At 40.6% G+C, this 17095-nt stretch overlaps 1 protein-coding gene across 1 annotated transcript in view; it reads left to right on the plus strand.

Annotated features, from left to right (window-relative positions):
* Positions 1 to 17095, plus strand: part of RAB5A (RAB5A, member RAS oncogene family) — a 31280-nt gene that overhangs the window by 11507 nt on the left and 2678 nt on the right. Inside the window, exons 3-5 of the mRNA XM_070467064.1 lie at positions 12650 to 12801; positions 13098 to 13220; positions 15192 to 15285. Of these exons, the coding sequence (XP_070323165.1) occupies positions 12650 to 12801; positions 13098 to 13220; positions 15192 to 15285 (369 nt within the window). The remainder of the gene's footprint in view (positions 1 to 12649; positions 12802 to 13097; positions 13221 to 15191; positions 15286 to 17095) is intronic.

Raw genomic sequence — 17095 nt, forward strand, 5'->3', positions numbered from 1 at the left:
AAGTTTCCTTCCTATCTTCTGCCTACTTAGTTCTTTTTTTCCAGAGATTCCCTGTTTGCTCAGCGGGTGAAGAACCCACCTGCAGTGCAGGAGGTACAGAAGTGGGTTCGATCCCTGGTTTGGGAAGACCCCCTTGAGGAGTGAAACGGCAGACTGCTCCAGCATCCTTGCCTGGAGCATCTCAGGGATACGGTAGCCTGGTAGGCCGCAGCCCAGAGGGCCAGAGAGTCAGACGGCCTGAGCGACCACACACGGGGCGGCCCTCATGTTCCTTTTCCTTGGAAAGTTACTGTTATATTCATATCTATGTGTTTTCTCCATTTTATGCAATCTAAAACGTATCAGACTCTCTGTAACATACTTTTATTTTTCTCTTTATTACTGTCCCAGTTATCTATTGTGCAGAAACAAATGACTGCAAAGCTCAGTCATCTAAAACAATTATTGTCTCTTGGTTCTGGGGGTTGAGTGGGCTTGGGTGATTTTCTGATGTCAGGGCAGGGGGTTGGTCAGTCCTGGGGCTTGTGTCACCTCAGCATGTCTGGGCGCTCAACTGGGGCTGTTGGCCAGAATACCTGCATGTGGCCTGCCTCCTGGTCTGGGTTCCTCACAGCATGGCGCTGCGTTCAAGCATGAAAGTCCCCAAGATACCAGGCAGAGGCTGGGTGGCTTTTTATGACCTACCCCCAGGAGTTCAGAGATAGCATCAGTGATGCTCAAATCACAGGCTTGTACAGATTTGAGGAAAGAAAGCCAGTGTCATGTTTTAACAAGAATATGTGTGAAATATTGTGGCCATCTTGGAAAATACACTGATTTTTTTGTATCATTTTATGAAGAGTGTCCTCATTTTTCTTGGCTATATCAACATTCCATTGAATGGATCCTGTCAATATTTTTTATCAATTCTAGTTTCAGATTTGCACAGTAGTTTTATACTTTGGAGTATTAACACTGCTGCAGTGAATAACATCGTAGTCATTTCTTATGTATTCCAAGTATTTTTGTAACAAATTTCTTGACGTTGATTGCTGTGTCAAAAGTTATATACTTTTGTAATTCTGATACATTTTTCCCCACTGCCCTCCCCAGCAATGCACAGAATGCCTGTTACCCTATTTTACTAACTCAAGATAGTGTCATACTTGTAGATCTTTGCCTTTCTTACATACATTGATCTCTACATTTTTTAGTGTACATTTTTCTCATAATAGGGATGAGGTCAAGCATCTTTTCATATTTTAGAGTCCATTATGTTTCCATTTTCTGTAAACTATAACTTCATGGTATTTCTATATAGGATTATTTGTAGTAATCATACTATTGTACTCTGTTCCCTTTATTAGTGATAATACTCTATATCTCTAAATTCATATTTATTTTAGTAACTGGTGATCTATTGTTTAACCATACCATTATTGTTAGACATTTAGTGTTTACATTTTTGTTTGCTGTTTTGGGTAATCATCTAATATTGAATATATTCTTGGAAATTTTTCCCCTCTGGACTTATTTCTGTAAGATCAATTTCTAGTTGTGGTTACTGAATGAAAGTAATTTTATTTAATGATTATGGTATCAAAGGAATTTTAATCATTTCATCACTTTTTTCTTCCCTTGGAGATAGATATTCCCAACTTGGTTGGGCCTTGCTTAGCATAGATAGTTTTATCTGGGTCTATAGGTTTCTGAACTTTGACTCTGGGGTTTAGTCTTCTCTGCCTCTTTTCGCTTTCTTTAGCTTGCCTTTTTCCAATCTTCTATTACAAAATTCTCAGATACTAGAACTTTTATTTTAAACTCACTTAGATAGGATTATTGCTAAGCATTAAAGGTCACTTTCAAGGCCAGTAATGTTTTAAAAGTCTGGTAGATTTCTTTCAGGCCTGGGAACTATGAAGTGCTAGATTCTTCAACCAAATGGAGTAGGAATATCACTAAAGAGAAGGGGGAAGAAGCCTCCTTTGCAAAGTAGCCTGGGCCCTGTCCTGCGTATTACCTTTGATGTCCTGCCGTTGGAAAGTGATATGTCTGAGTATGAAGTTCTCAGCAGTCATCTTTCTCTGTGTTCTCTGAGCTCCCTGTATATGTAACTTGGTGTTTCACATTATTTGGGGGAGATTCTGTCTTGCCTCACATGTTCTGGTCCTTCCTTCTTGTGATTCCCATTGTGAGCTGTAATACACCTTCTGTAGTTGTCCCAAAACTCTTGGATATTGTGTTCTATGTTTTTTGGTCTTGATTCTCTTTATATTTCAACTTTGGAGGGTTCTGTTGACAGACCTCAAGGTCTGAGGTTCTTGGCTCAGCCGTGTCCAGTCATCTAATAAGTCCATCAGAGGCATTCTTTATTTCTGTTACAGTATTTTTGATCTTGGCACTTTTGGGGGTTCTTAATATTTTCATCTCTCTGCTGACATTGCCCATCTGTTCTTGCATTCTGTCTTTACATTAGGGTTCTTGGCTCATTAATCCTAGTCGTTTCCAGTTCTCAGTCTTTTAATTCCAACATTGTTGCTGCTGATCTGGTTCTGATACTTTTTCTGTCTCTTGAACTGTTTTTTGCGTTTTAGTATGCCTTATAATTTTTCCTGCTGTCTGGATATGACAACAGTAAGTAAAAGCAGCTGCTGTTAAGTACGCTTTTAGTAGTGTGGTAGAGCTGTTGGGCAAGTGGTCATCAGTGTTTTTTTCTCCCCTGCCTTAGACAGGACAGGATGGCTAGAACGGGCTGGGATTGGAAATTTCCTTTCTCCCACGTGGAAGGATAGAACTTGTTTAAGTTGGATATTTCTTTCTCCAGGTCCGCTAAAGTGAAGTCGCTCAGTTGTGTCCGACTCTTTGCGACCCCATGGACTGTAGCCTGCCAGGCTCATTCGTCCATGGTATTTTCCAGGCAAGGAACTGCAGTGGGTTGCCATTTCCTTCTCCAGGTCTGTTAAGAGTCTGATAATACTCCCAACAGGTTATGCTCAGATCAGCTAGTTTCTTATGTGGACTGTCTTTGTTAAGAACATGATGATCTCGTTTATTTCAGAATGGTTCCTTTCCCCTCACCTTGCCAGAAGCAGGAGAGCATTTCTCTCTGATATTTACTGTGAGAGCCTAATCTGGTTCCTGGTTGTCAATCCCACAGAAGTGTGGTGCCTCCCTTCCTGCTGGCTTCTCCCGGCGTTGGTCTGTTTACGGTCGCTCTGGGTCTCTGCTGCTTCTTGCAGGCTTTTCCAGGTTCCATGATAGGGGGCTGCTCCCCAGTTGTGGTGCTGGGCTTCTCACTGCGGTGGCACCTCTTGTTGCTGAGCATGGGCCCCAGACACACAGGCTTAGTTGCTCCGTGGCATATGGGATCTTCCCAGACCAGGGATCGAACCCGTGTACCGTGCGTCAGCAGGCGTATTCTCAGCCGCTGGCCTGCCAAGGACATCCTCCTGGAGTTTTAACTCAGACTTATCCATAACTAGCCTCCAGCAGTTTAACCAGTTAGTTTCCTGCAGTAGCACTGGTTTCCTCAGGTGACTGTTCTCAGACGCTGTGGTTTTCTGTACCAACCTGTCTTGTTTCTCCAATTTGGGAGTGGTAGATTGCCTTGTAACCTCACTTTTTCAGATTGAAGGACAGTTAATAATTTTTCAGCTTGTGTAGTTTCTCCTTTGCCAGGTTGGCATGATGAACTCTGAGTTCCTGATGTGCAGAACCAGGCCGCTTTATGCAGCATGTGGAATCTCACTTCCCCGACCAGGGATCGAACCTGTGCCCCCTGCACTGGGGACACGTAGTCTTAACCACTGGATTGCCACGGAAGTCCTTGCAGGGATTTTTTTTAAAGTACTGTTTAAACTATTCAGCAGCGTATCTGTTGTCCATAAATAAAATGTCCTTTATAGGGACCTGCCTGGCTGTCCAACAGTTAAGACTCCAGACTTCACTGCAAGAAGTGTGGGTTCCATCCCTGGTTGGGGAACCGAGATCCCAAAGCCATGCAATGCAGCCAAAAAGTAAAAAAAAAAAATGTCTTTCATAGACATATATCCCTTCAAGCTAAGTTAATTTTATTAACTTTTTCTTTTGATGTTTGTTGGGGAGCATTTGTCTGACACTGGTTACTAGATTATAACAACCTTTCCCCTTTTCTCCCGTTTGTCACATTTCTTCCATTTCTTCCCCGTTCCTCTTTGTATTCTGTGCCTTCATTCTGCTCCCCAGTTTAGTATTTGGTGCATCATTGTTACATAAACCCAATCTGCTGAGTCCCCTTGGTGTGGTGACCATAGACCAGTGTTTGAGGGTTCAAACACTGGTTTTATCTCGGGCAGTCAGGTTTGGTGCACTAGCTTGATACTAACCAAATTCAAACTCCCGCGACTAATTTTAAAACAGTATGCATTAGGGTACTATTAGATGTACTAATATGATCCTGTTCAGCTGAACATGTGACTAGCTTAGTCCTGGCTAGTAGATTCCCTTAGAAGAGTAGTGTCCTTTAAGAATAACCATCAAGCTGTGATTGTGAAATAAAAAAAAACACCTTGGCTTCTTTCACTCTTTTGTTATTTCTGAAAAAAATTACATGAATTAGTCTTTTTAATAAGTGTATCTTCCTCCTAGACAGTGTTAGAGAAAAAGTGATGATTGTTTTTTACCTCATTTTGCATGACTTCATGCATACTCTTCCCTGTGTATCATTATGTACTCTAGGATTGTATTCATTTGGCAACAATTATCTTCAGATGTTGCTTGAATGATTTTTGTTATGTTAAGATATGCATAATAAAGTTTTTATAATTCTAAACATTTTAAATGTACAGTTCTGTGGCATTAGGTACATTCACATTGTTGTGCAGGCATCATGTCCAACCCTAATCATTCAACAATAACTCCCTATTTCCCACCCCCACCCACCCCTGTCAAATACCATCCTACTGTTTATGAATTTGACTGCTCTAGGAACCTCACTCATATATGAGAAACTATATGATAGTGTCCTTTTATGACTGACTTAGTTCACTTGGTATGTGATCAAGGTTCATCCCTCTTGTGAATGTGTCAAATTTTCCTGATTTTTAAAGGGAAAATAATATTCCACGTACCACATTTTGCTTTTTCATTCATCCTATGATGAACTCTTCAGTCTCTTCCACCTTTTGGCTATTGTGAATAACTCTGCTGTGAATATTGGTGTACAAATACCTTTCATGTCTTTTGAGCATATACCTGGAAGTAGAATTGCTGGATCATATGGTGATTCTGTGTTTAATATTTTTGAAGAATTTCTATACCATTTTCTCCAGTGGCTGCACTACTTAACATACCCACTTTAGTGCATAAGGGTTTCAGTTTCTCTCCATCTTTGTGAACTCTTGTTTTTTGCCGTTTTGATGGCTGTTCTAACGGGTGTGAAGTGGTATCTTATATTGATCTGCATTTTTCTAGTGGTGATGTTGAGCATCTCCGTGTGCTGCTTGGTCATATGTGTGTGTATTTTCCCCCCTTGGCCATGCCCCATGGCTTGTGGAATCTTAGTTCCCTGATCTGGGATCCAACCTGGGCCCCAGCAGTGAGCACCCTGAGTTCTAACCACTGGACTGCCAGGAAATTCCTGGCCATTTGTATATCTCTGGAGAAATGTATATTAAAGTCTTTGTCCATTTTTTTAACTGAGTAGTTTGGATTTTTTTTTGTGTTGCTAAGTTGTAGGAGTTCTATGTGTATTCTGGATACCAACCCCTTGAAAGTGAAAGTGTTAGTCGCTCAGTCATATCCAACTGCTCGTGACCCCGTGGACTGTAGCCCGCCAGGTTCCTCTGGCCATGAAATTCTCCAGGCAAGAATACTGGAGTGGTTGCCATGCCCTCCTCCAGGGGATCTTTCTGACCCAGGGTTCAAACCCAGGTCTCCTGCACCGCAGGCAAGTTGTTTACATCCGAGCCGCCAGGGAAGCCCCAGTCCCTGGTCAGTCTCTTATCAGATGTTAAGGCAGGAGCTCCATGTGCTGCGTGTTGGACAGATGGGCTCGTGGAATGGACTTGCCTTGGGGCACGTTGCCGTCTTTTGGCCTCACGGGGTCTGTGCTGTGCCTTGCGGGCTGAGTTGCCCCAGAGCGTGTGGAGTCCTACTTCCCTGAACAGGGGTCCAGCTCATGTGCCCTGCATTGGGAGGCAGAGTCTTAACCGCTGGACCACCAGGGTAGTCCCTGCCGTAGTTTTAATATATGATCTATATACTAAGTTTTACCTTGCCATTCTTTTGCAGTGTTTTCTCTTTGAGTTTAATCACTGTGTATGCTTTTCTCTTTGTCTCAGTCTGGTTTTACCCCCTTTGCTAAGTTCTTCTTTGGATTAGTCCAACTGTAACTCTTCTGTGAATGCTTTGTCTTCATCTTTGCTCTGTAATCTAGTGCTCCATAGTCTAATCTCCCATACACACATGCAGTTTTAATGGAAACTAAAAATGGCCTCAGCTTTTATTTTTTTTGTTGTTGGCTTTAGACCATCCATACATTCCTGTTGGTGTGCAATTTTATCATCTGAAGTCAGTGCTCATCTGTCTGATAAAATTCATTCTATTAATACTATGATACTGTTGCTCCTGCTGCTAAGTCGCTTCAGTTGTGTCCGGCTCTGTACGACCCCACAGATGGCAGCCCACCAGGCTCCGTCGTCCCTGGGATTCTCCAGGCAAGAACACTGGAGTGGGTTGCCATTTCCTTCTCCAGTGCATGAAAGTGAAAGGTGAAAGTGAAGTCGCTCAGTTGTGTCCATTCTTCAAGACCCCATGGACTGCATGCAGCCTACCAGGCTCCTCGGTCCATGGGATTTTCCAGGCAAGAGTACTAGTGGCCATTGATTCCCTTTTTCTCAGCAAACCAGTGTCTGCCTTCATGGATAACTCTGATGCCTCTTTCTTGGTCAGTTTCCGCCATCTCTCTCCCTGGAGTTTGGTCCAGATCCATCAGACTCCACCGTCGACTCGCTGAGCTCTGAGACTCCTCGGGCTGCCCCTGCACGCCACTCCCAGACAGCCTTCAGCCTGGGTTTCAGGATCCCGAGTCCCTGATCCACGTCTGAGATCCTGACAAAGCCCTTCCCGCCTCTCACTACTATACCCTTTTAGTTTTAATAGGGCATCAAGTCCACCACTTGGGTGAAAGCTTACGTAAGGGAGGACATTTACATATGTATGTATATTTAGATATGTAAAACGTTTATATAATTTTCGTTTTTTGACAATTAAGAGGTCATTTTGTAAATTTTAAATTTAATTCCTTCTTAGTACTTACCAAGTCATCAGTGCCTTTCATTTATATGTTATTTTTTTAAATTAATTTACTTATTTTAATTGGAAGAATTCTTTCCAATATTGTGGTGGTTTTGGCCATACATCTACATGAATCAGCCATGGGTGCACGTGTGTCCCCCATCCTGAAGCTCCCTCCCACCCCATCCCTCTGGGTTGTCCCAGAGCACCTGTTTCATGCATCAAACTTGTACTGGTCATCTGTTTCACATATGGTAACATACATGTTACAGTGCTATTCTCTCAAATCATTCTACCCTCCCCTTCTCCCACAGAGTCCTAAAGTCTGTGCTTTATATCTGTGTCTCTTTTGCTGTGTCGCATATAGGGGGGTTGTTAACCATCTTTCTAAATTCCATATATATGCATTAATATACTGTATTGGTATTTAGTTTTGTATTGGTATTGTATTTAGTTTCTCTGACTTAGTTCACTCTGTATAATGGGCCCCAGTTTCATCTACCTCATGAGAAATGACTCAGATGTGGGTTTTTTTTTAATTGCTGAGTAATATTCCATTGTGTATATGTACCATGACTTCCTCACCCACTCGTCTGCCGATGGGCGTCTAGGTTCGCTTCCATGTCCTGGCTGTTGTAAACAGTGCTGCGATGAACACTGGGTTACATGTGACTCTTTCAGTTCTGGTGTCCTCGGTATGTATGCCCAGCAGTGGGATTGCTTGGTCGTATGGCAGTTCTGTTTACAGTTTTTTAAGGAATCTCCACTTTCCACCAGCAGTGTAAGAGCATTCCCTTCTCTCCGAACCCTCTCCAGCACTTATTGTTTGTAGACTTTTTGATAGCAGCCATTCGGACTGGGGTGAGATGGTACCTCACTGTGGTTTTGATTTGCATTTCTCTGATAATGAGTGATCTTGAGCATCTTTTCATGTGTTGCTAGCCATCTTATACATTGGGTTATTTCTTACTGTTAAATACAAAAATACTTCAAACTTAAAAGGTGTGTTCTCCCTACCCTCCTTGCTGTCATGCCATCTTTAGAGATTCCATGAGATGTTACGATAACAAATAAGTTTTTGTGGCTCTGCCACATGTTGGCAGAATTATTTCCAAAACAGTTACATAGTGTCTCTACCAGAGCATGAGTTTTTGCTATGCTCTGTTTTAGTTTCATTTTTCAATTTTGCTTAGTTAAGGGATAAAATTTAACTATTTTTTTCTCTGAGAATGATTTTGTTGATTACTAGTGGTGTTGATTTTCTTCTATGTTATATGGCTTTTGTGAATTTTGTTACACATTTATCTTTGATGTAAAAGTTTTCTTAAGATTTACATGAGGTTTCTACATATTAAAAATCAAGCTCATAGCATCCACTGTAGAAATTTTTCTAGATGTTTACCCCTGTGTTTTGAATGTGTGACACATGTTCTAATTACAAACCTGAAGACCTTAATTTTTATATAATCAAATCTGATAGGATTTGGTCAGTTAAGGATTTTTGGTCAGTTCTAATAAAGTAATTCTTTCCTATCAATTTGGTAAAACAGTAAGTTGAGGGCTGGGGTGACAACCGGGTCTGTGCTTTCTCTGTTTTGCTCTCCTGTTCAGTCCGTGTGGACTCACAGTAGCTGTTTGAATTTTCTTTTTCACGATGACCTTTGGCTGACGCTGCTGATGGCCGCGGTCTCCCCTCACCCAGTGTTCCGCAGTGCCCCCTCCTTGCTTATTGTCTGTCGGGGTCTGACACATTACAGGCTTTGGGCTTCTGCAGATTTAGCATTCACAGTTCGAGCTACTCTCAGCCGGCCCCAGGGTCTGTCACTCAGTAATCTGCAGTGTGGCTGAGATGGCAGTGTTACCTGCTGCCAAGCTTGCTGTAGAAGCTGACGTGTCAGCTCAGAGGGGGCCTGGTCGGTAGGCCGGCACCTGCATCTCCACGCGGCTTTGTTTTTCTCTACCTGTCGTCGCGTACACAGTAACTCTCGAAGTGATAAAAGCTGTTTCTTTGTGAAATATGGGCCCGAAAAGAAAACCAACTGCTAGTGCTGGTGATTGAAGTGAAGAGAAAACTGAAGAGGTCTAAGAAAGTGATGGTTCTTAGCGAGAAAATAGACGTTTTGGATAAATTAAAGTGGTTTTGCAGATTCAGGGAAGTTGGTGGTTGGTTAATGTTGCTACAGTATTGATGTAGTAGTTTATGTTTTGAGTGCTAGAATTATTTTTACAACTTTATAAATGACTAGTAATGTCCTTTTAGAAGCACTGAGGATTTGAAATTATCAGCTCTACTTGACTGACTTATGGGAAAAGTTAAATCCTTCAGTAGTCCTTGAAAACTCGAGGATTTGGGGAAACCTTGATGGCCATGCAGCATTTAATGTTCGTAACACCGGGCTGCTTTAGTCCTGTATTTCTGCTCTTGGGGCACTACAGCGCTTTTAAATGGTTCTCACATGTGTGGTTGTGCTCATACTGTTCCACTGGCCTCTAACATTGGCCTTTCCTCCCCCCAAATCACGCTCTTTTTAACATACCGGGTTAACAATATGGTGTTACTAAGTTAAAAAGATCTTGTTGGCAGTTTGAAGCTGTATTAGTTACATAATAACTTGAGAGAGGCCTTTTAAAAATACCTATTTTTTCCTATTTGGAACCTGTAATTAGTCAAAATAGTCCAGAATAATTGTACATATCTGTTATGAACTTCAGCAAACTTTCTGAATATTTACATGAACTGGGATTTCTATTAAGATACTGGATATGGACAAGAACAGATTGTTTCTTAAGGAACTCTTAAGACTAGGAGAAAAAAAACACTGTAAACCAGTAATTACAGCAAGTGTGAAACATGTCCTTGCCCAGGGAGCTCTGGGAGCGCACAGACAGGACCTGCTGGGAGGGTGCGATAGAGGAAGCTTCTCAGAGCCGCGAGGAGCGGACCTGATTGTCCTTGTTCTTTGCTAGCTTGATAAGGGATCGAGTCTTCTCCCAGGATACCACTGAAAATCTGGTCGTTGCTTGTGTATTGTAAGGCCAATTTAAAGGACTTAACTATCTGCTTTGTTTTAGCTGGTGTCTTTGGATTTTCATTTTAGTCTTCTTGCTTCTTCCAAATAATGTCTCTTTCTAATAATTTGTTCCTTTAATTATTATAAGAATATCTGAAGTGGTATTACATAATTGTGATGTTGACTTTCATATCTGGTTTCTACGTTTAGAGAGATTGCCCAAGAGCTTTGTGTAAAATGCTGGTTTCAGGCTTAAGGATGAAATTGACACTTGATCTGTTTTAAGGAAGAATTCTGTGTGTATATTAGGAATATTGACTCAACTGCCTTTATTTAAATAATATATGATTTTTCTTTTTTGGCCTATGGGTGTAATAGCTTTGTATTTTCAAAAGAATCTACTTGGTCACGGGGTTGTTGTTATTTTAGTGTGTTGGTTGAAATTTCTCTTTCCTGTGTTTTGTCATTTTGTACCTGCATTTATAAAAAAAAAAAATTGGTAGCCTTTTGTGGTATCTTTAACTGGTTTGAGAATCAGATTATATTTCCTTTAAGGCAGCATAATTTCATAATTCTTTACCTGAGCCTAGGGTTGATTTATGAAAGTGTAAATGAATCTGCTTGTGACCAGTGTACTTTGTGGTTATGGAACAGAGAAAACAAAAGTCTGAATGCAAATTATAACCCAGTTTTTTCAAATTGCATCAAACCATACTTGAGAAAGGGATTGTATTTTGTGATCCATTCCTTACCTTTTATCCCTTTCATTTAAAAAGGAGTACTTAATTTTTTTCAAGTGTTTAAAAATACTGATTCTGCATGAGAACTTTTCATCTCTGAAAAAGTGACATAGTACTTTTTTGGTATCCTTTATTGTACATACAGAATTTTTAAAAATATTATTGCTGATTTTGTATGGTAAAAGAAGTTTTCATTGGTGTATATTTTAAATATGACTAGCCACTTGTGAGAATTCACAGAACTATTAATAGAATTTGACTGAAAGTACATTTCTATTATGGTTGCAAAATTGAGAAGATTATAGTTATTGATACTAAAGCCATCACAGCAGTCAGTTGACCTAATAAAAATAGCATGAAAAATGTATGTAATGTTTAATATAAGCGATGTAAATCAAATTAAACTTGACTTATTCAGCATAGTGATATTAACTAGTAAATTGCTTAAGATTGACATCACTAGATAAACTGCTACAGTTTATAGGAATAAATAATAATTCTCTTACATGGGAGGACAGAGTATTTGAAATTTTATAACTTAAATCTATGCCAGTTTCAGAGAAGGAATGGAATACACCTTGAGCTAAAAGAAAAAGGAAGGAGCATGCCAACCGGTGTGAATGGTGGAGCAGCAGGGTTCAGTTAGCGCAGTCACGAAGGAGGGGCGCTGTAGGGGTGCCGACTGCGCTGGGGGCGCAGCCGGGCGTCGGTCTTGTTGACGTCTCCTGAAAGGTTGCCGTACTTTAAAGTGCAGTTCACTCCTTTATAACTTACCTCGTACAAATCAGTTTCTTATTTTTCATAAATATACATGTCTTTCCTGATGCTTATTTCTAGAGCCAGGAGAATCTTGCTTATAAAAGACATTTTACTTCATATTATTCTCAGAAAACAAGTGAGAAAATAAGTGATACAGTAATTCTTTGTGAGATATGACGGTCCTCTTTTTAAGAGCAAAAATATCATTGTAAAATGTTACTTTCTTATTAAAATCTGAGAAAAGAACAGATGAAAAAGTACAAATCAAAAAATCCATAAGGCAAGGGATGAAAGCTAGGAATTGATACTGAATCTCTGTTAATAAATTAAGTCTAGGTTGAGGTAATAACGGTTACAGAAATTAAGGTCTCATGATACTTTGATGGAATAATATAAGAAATATACTGATGTAGTGATGATGGACGGGCCCTGAACTCCGGAGCGTGCCAGTAAACCCCAGGGAGCGGGGCAGGTTGGTGTGCTGCTGTCAGTGTAGATGGGAGTTGCAGGTCTGCTCATCCCTCCACCCCATTTTTTCAACAATATCAGCATATGTATTTCTTAAGTCATTTTACAATTAAACTTTTTAAATTCACTTTGTAAAAATAGCTTAAGAACTGTATTAAAGTTATTTAATATTACAACATACTTTTTAAGAATATAAGAAACAAAAAAAAAGAATAAGAAGCACTTTCAATCTGTGATTTTATTACAAAGCTTTTATATGTAAGCGTTTTTAATCTAGCTTTGAAGCATAGATCTTGCAGGTATTTAAAGCCACTATTAACTGTGAGTATGCAGTAAATAAGGTTTCCAGGTGTTTTCTATAACATTAAAATATTTGGAGGAAAATGATAACTTACTGTAGACATTTTCTTCTTTCAGCTGCTTTTCTAACTCAAACGGTGTGTCTTGATGACACAACAGTAAAGTTTGAAATATGGGATACGGCTGGTCAAGAACGGTACCATAGCCTAGCGCCCATGTACTACAGAGGAGCCCAGGCAGCCATAGTTGTCTACGATATCACGAACGAGGTGAGTAGAGATGCATGCTGCATGGAGACTTGCCTGAATATCCGTTTCTAGTATTCAGAATTTCAGTTACATAAGAGATTTTTAAAAATCTGTTTGTTAGCCAAGTATGACATTTCTGCCAAAGCTTTTATGAAATAGAAAAGCTGATTTTAAAAAACATAAAAGTGTCTCAAATAATACAGTAGTCCTAAGAATGTCTTTCCAAGAGTCACATTGGACAGTCTTCAAAGCCTCATCTCACAAAGACGTTCCTTATTTTTTGAGCCTGTGCCAAATAGCTGTTTCTTTGTTCCCAGGAGTCCTTTGCCAGGGCCAAAAACTGGGTTAAAGAACTTCAGAGGCAAGCCAGTCCTAACATTGTAATAGCTTTATCAGGAAACAAGGCCGATCTGGCAAATAAAAGAGCTGTTGACTTCCAGGTATGTTGAATTTAACTTGTGGGTGCATATTTTTCTTCTTTGTCCACACTTGAATTTTAAAACTATACAAATGATAGAAAATTTTTAGATAAATGGTATGTGGTAGGCTTGTAATTAAACCTGTGGTATACTATGTAATTAAATCTTATGATGATAAGATCTCAGGCTCACAGACTGACTTAAAGAATGACTTAATGGTTACGGGGCAGTGGGGGGAGGAATAGGTAGTGAGTTTGGGATGGACATGTACGCACTGCTGTGTCTAAAAATGGATAACCAAAAACATAATAAAAATAGATAACCAACAAGGACCTACTGGATGGCATACACTGCTCAATATAACAACTTAAATGGGAAAAGAACCTGAAAAAGAACAGATATATGTATATACATGTAGCTGAATCACTTTGCTGTCTACCTGAAACTAACACAGCATTTTTAATCAGCTATATTCCAGTATAAAATTTAAGAAAATTTTTTTAAGAAAGAAAATTTATTTATATCCATCAGAGAATCTCACACGTATGTGTAAAGAAACTCACAATAAAGAATTTTAAAATATCTTTATTTAATTGTAATATATAAGTTGATTCAAAGAGTTTGTTGAGCTAAACAGTTAACAAAAGAAGTAGTTTGTTCACAAACAGTATGCAAGTATATAAAGCAAAAGTGATTACCTCCTACCCTAATCCCTCCAACCCTGATCACATACTCTTCATTATCCTTCCTTTTTAAAAATTTACCTATATACTATATATATCAGCACACTTGTGCATGCCCACATATTCACATGCACTTGTGTAGTTGTTCTTAAAAGAGTCTTCAGAAATGAAGGGTTTTAAAAATCCAGTTTGCATGTTTTCTAATATAGCTAATTAAGAATGTTCCTTGCTGCAAAGCAGTCATTTAAAATAAAGCAGCTGTCTAGTTAGACGCTTTTGGAATCTCGCGTCCTCTTGCTCTTCCGCTTCTCTACCCGAGCAGTCTGCCTGTGGCCCCGAGCGTGTTGTCAGTGACGGGGTGACTTTCTCCCCTGCAGACGGGGTGTGCCCGCGGGAGGGCGGCGCTCGGGGCTCTGCGCTGCAGGTAGTGCCCGAGCACGCGCACGCGTGTTCCCTGTGACTCCGCCCCGGCCCTGGGAGGCGCGGTGTCATCTGCTGCTCTTCCTGAGGTCCTTGCCTCGGCGCAGAGGCGCAGGCAGAGCAGCCCCATTCTAGTCAGAAGTGGCCGTCACAGAACATTTCTAAGGAACTTCAGGTTTTTGTTCTCTTGATCAAATTGGAAAGATCACTGACGATTCTTCACAACAGCTGTGAGGCTCAAAAACAGTAACACACGTAAACTGTAAAGTATGGCTCTGCAAAGCGGTGATAGCATTTTCACAGAAATGACTCACGACACACTCAGTACTGCTTGTGGAAGCCGCTCAGGATTAGATAAATGGAGGGCGCCATTTAGTGGTGGGCGTCGGGGTTCGGTATTTGGTTTCCCGTTGTCCTCGTCGCACATAGTGAGCATAAGGAAAAGTAAATTGCCATAGAGATCAGAGAGGTTTATAGTATTTAGAAGAAAATGGCTTCCCCCTTCTCCCAGAGAAGGAAGCGGCGGCCCACTCCATGTCCTTGCCTGGAAAGTCCCACGGACGGAGGAGCCCGGCGGGTACGGTCCAGGGGGTCGAGAGAGCCCCGCGCCGCCGCCACCTCTCTCAGGCTCGCCGTCTGAGAGCGGATTTCACGGGAGACCAGATGCAGCAGGCTGGGATGGTGCGAGAAGTTAGGGCAGGAAAAGGAAATGACGACTGCAGTACCCTTACCTTTGTTTCAGCGATAAGGAATTGCTGATTATACAGTTGTTGGTTAGAGGTGATCAGCTTGGGATAGTACTAAGGAAGCCTCTTTTAATAACAAAAATAAGGGAGGTGTAGTAATTGTATAAAAGTATCTCATTTATCATTTTTTGTTATGCAAACAGGAGGCACAGTCCTATGCGGATGATAACAGTTTATTGTTTATGGAGACATCAGCTAAAACATCAATGAATGTAAATGAAATATTCATGGCAATAGGTAAGATTCGCTTTTTTGCACACAGGAAATATAGTTAAAACAAGTTATACTGGGGGCATATTTTGTTTAAAAAAAAATCTTGGTTTGTTTTTTTTTAATGATTGTACTGCTACCCTAGATTTCTTCCATGAAGCGTTACTTTGTTAGGCGTATTGTTGCCCATTATTAGGTCACAGTGCTTTCAGTTTAGTTAAGTTTTCTTCTAGGTGAGATGAAAGCCTGAACTTTGAGCTAATGGTTCAAGCAGGTAGATGTTCTGAAGATTTCACTGAAAATTTTGGATAAATACATTTTTGTATTCGGTTATATTATAGCTTTTATATAAAAGAGGGATAAGTTCAGTAATGTTTTTTGGTGCAACATAAAGTCTTAATGAGGTTTTTCTCACTGATCATTAACTCATCTCTCCTTTGCCCTAATAGAGCACTTTTTATTTTTCAAGTTCTTTTTAAATCATTGATTACTGACAAGTATAACACTGATAAGTACATTGTACCTACAGACTGACAAATTGTTTTAATGCAAATATTGTAACAGAGAACATTTCAAAGCTTTGAGGCACAGAAGAAAGAAAGGAAAGCAAAACTGTCCAGTTTGTTGTCTTGGCGGTTGTTTGATCCTACTGTATGCTCTGACCTTTCCTCTCAGAACTGCCAGTAATGATGAGTGCCCTTGTGCGGTTGTTGACTAGGTAATGAAGTTTAGTAGTAATAAGGAAGCTTCCCTTTTTTGTAACAACAATTAAAATATTTTTATTGACCCTTGCCATCTGGTGTGGGGCTTCCCTGGTAGCTCAGCTGGTAAAAGAATCTGCCTGCAGTGCAGGAGACCCGGGTTCGATCCTCTGGCGAAGGGAATGACAACCCACTCCAGCATTCTTGCCTGGAGACTCCCATGGACAGAGGAGCCTGGCGGGCTGCGGCCGTGGGGTCACAGTCGGACACTCCATTCCACCACCGCCCCCTGGTGGTGTGAAGGCGCAGGCCCTCCGGGAAGGCGCTCGGTCTCCGGCCGGAGCGGTCTCGTGCCGCCCGCGCGTGGCATCCCCGGCAGCTCTGTACACGGCAGTGATTGTCACCTGGGGTGTCTACATCCTGGATCCCTAATAAATTTTCTCTGATATTGAAGTCATAAAGTAACCAGTTCACAGCTGGTTGAGGCTAAAGAAAACCGAGTGAGAGCGGCTAGCGCGGTCATACCGTCTCTCCCTAGATGAGGGAGTTTAATGGTGGCTTCATGTAGTAAAACTTTGCCTGTTCGCTGTGTAAAATATTTTCCTGAGAAATTCAGGCTTGCAGGTTATTAGGGATATACTAGCATAGTTAAGAGGGATTATGCGACAGTATATACTTTTTTCTTTTTTAATAAATGGAACAAATCACATCCAAAACCACATCTGAAAAGTTAATAACAGGAAATTAAGAGATGATGGGCCTCTCCAATCAGGCTGAACTTTAAGCCTTTCTTTCTGACACTATTAAAACTCCACCAGATGGGCTTTATTTCATTTGTACCTTTTATTCAGGCTTGCTAATAAGGTTTTTTTTTTTTTCCAGTCAGAAAGTAGTCTGTGTATTAGAGCTTTTGTTTACATTTCTGAAAGTAGAATGTTTTTTCCCTTGAAAGAAGCTCCAAGTGTAAATTGAATTGTGACCTCTCCATTAGTACCTGAAATAAATCACACACTGAACTATATTTGCACTTTTGATGACTTCCCAAGTAGAGTACACTTGTTTAGTGGGAGAATCTACAATAAATTTATCATCTGCTTTTAATTTGATAAGGTCTTCAGTGGATTTTTTCATTACAC

Source organism: Odocoileus virginianus, chromosome 4 (genome assembly GCF_023699985.2).
Source record: "Odocoileus virginianus isolate 20LAN1187 ecotype Illinois chromosome 4, Ovbor_1.2, whole genome shotgun sequence".
Taxonomy (NCBI): domain Eukaryota; kingdom Metazoa; phylum Chordata; class Mammalia; order Artiodactyla; family Cervidae; genus Odocoileus; species Odocoileus virginianus.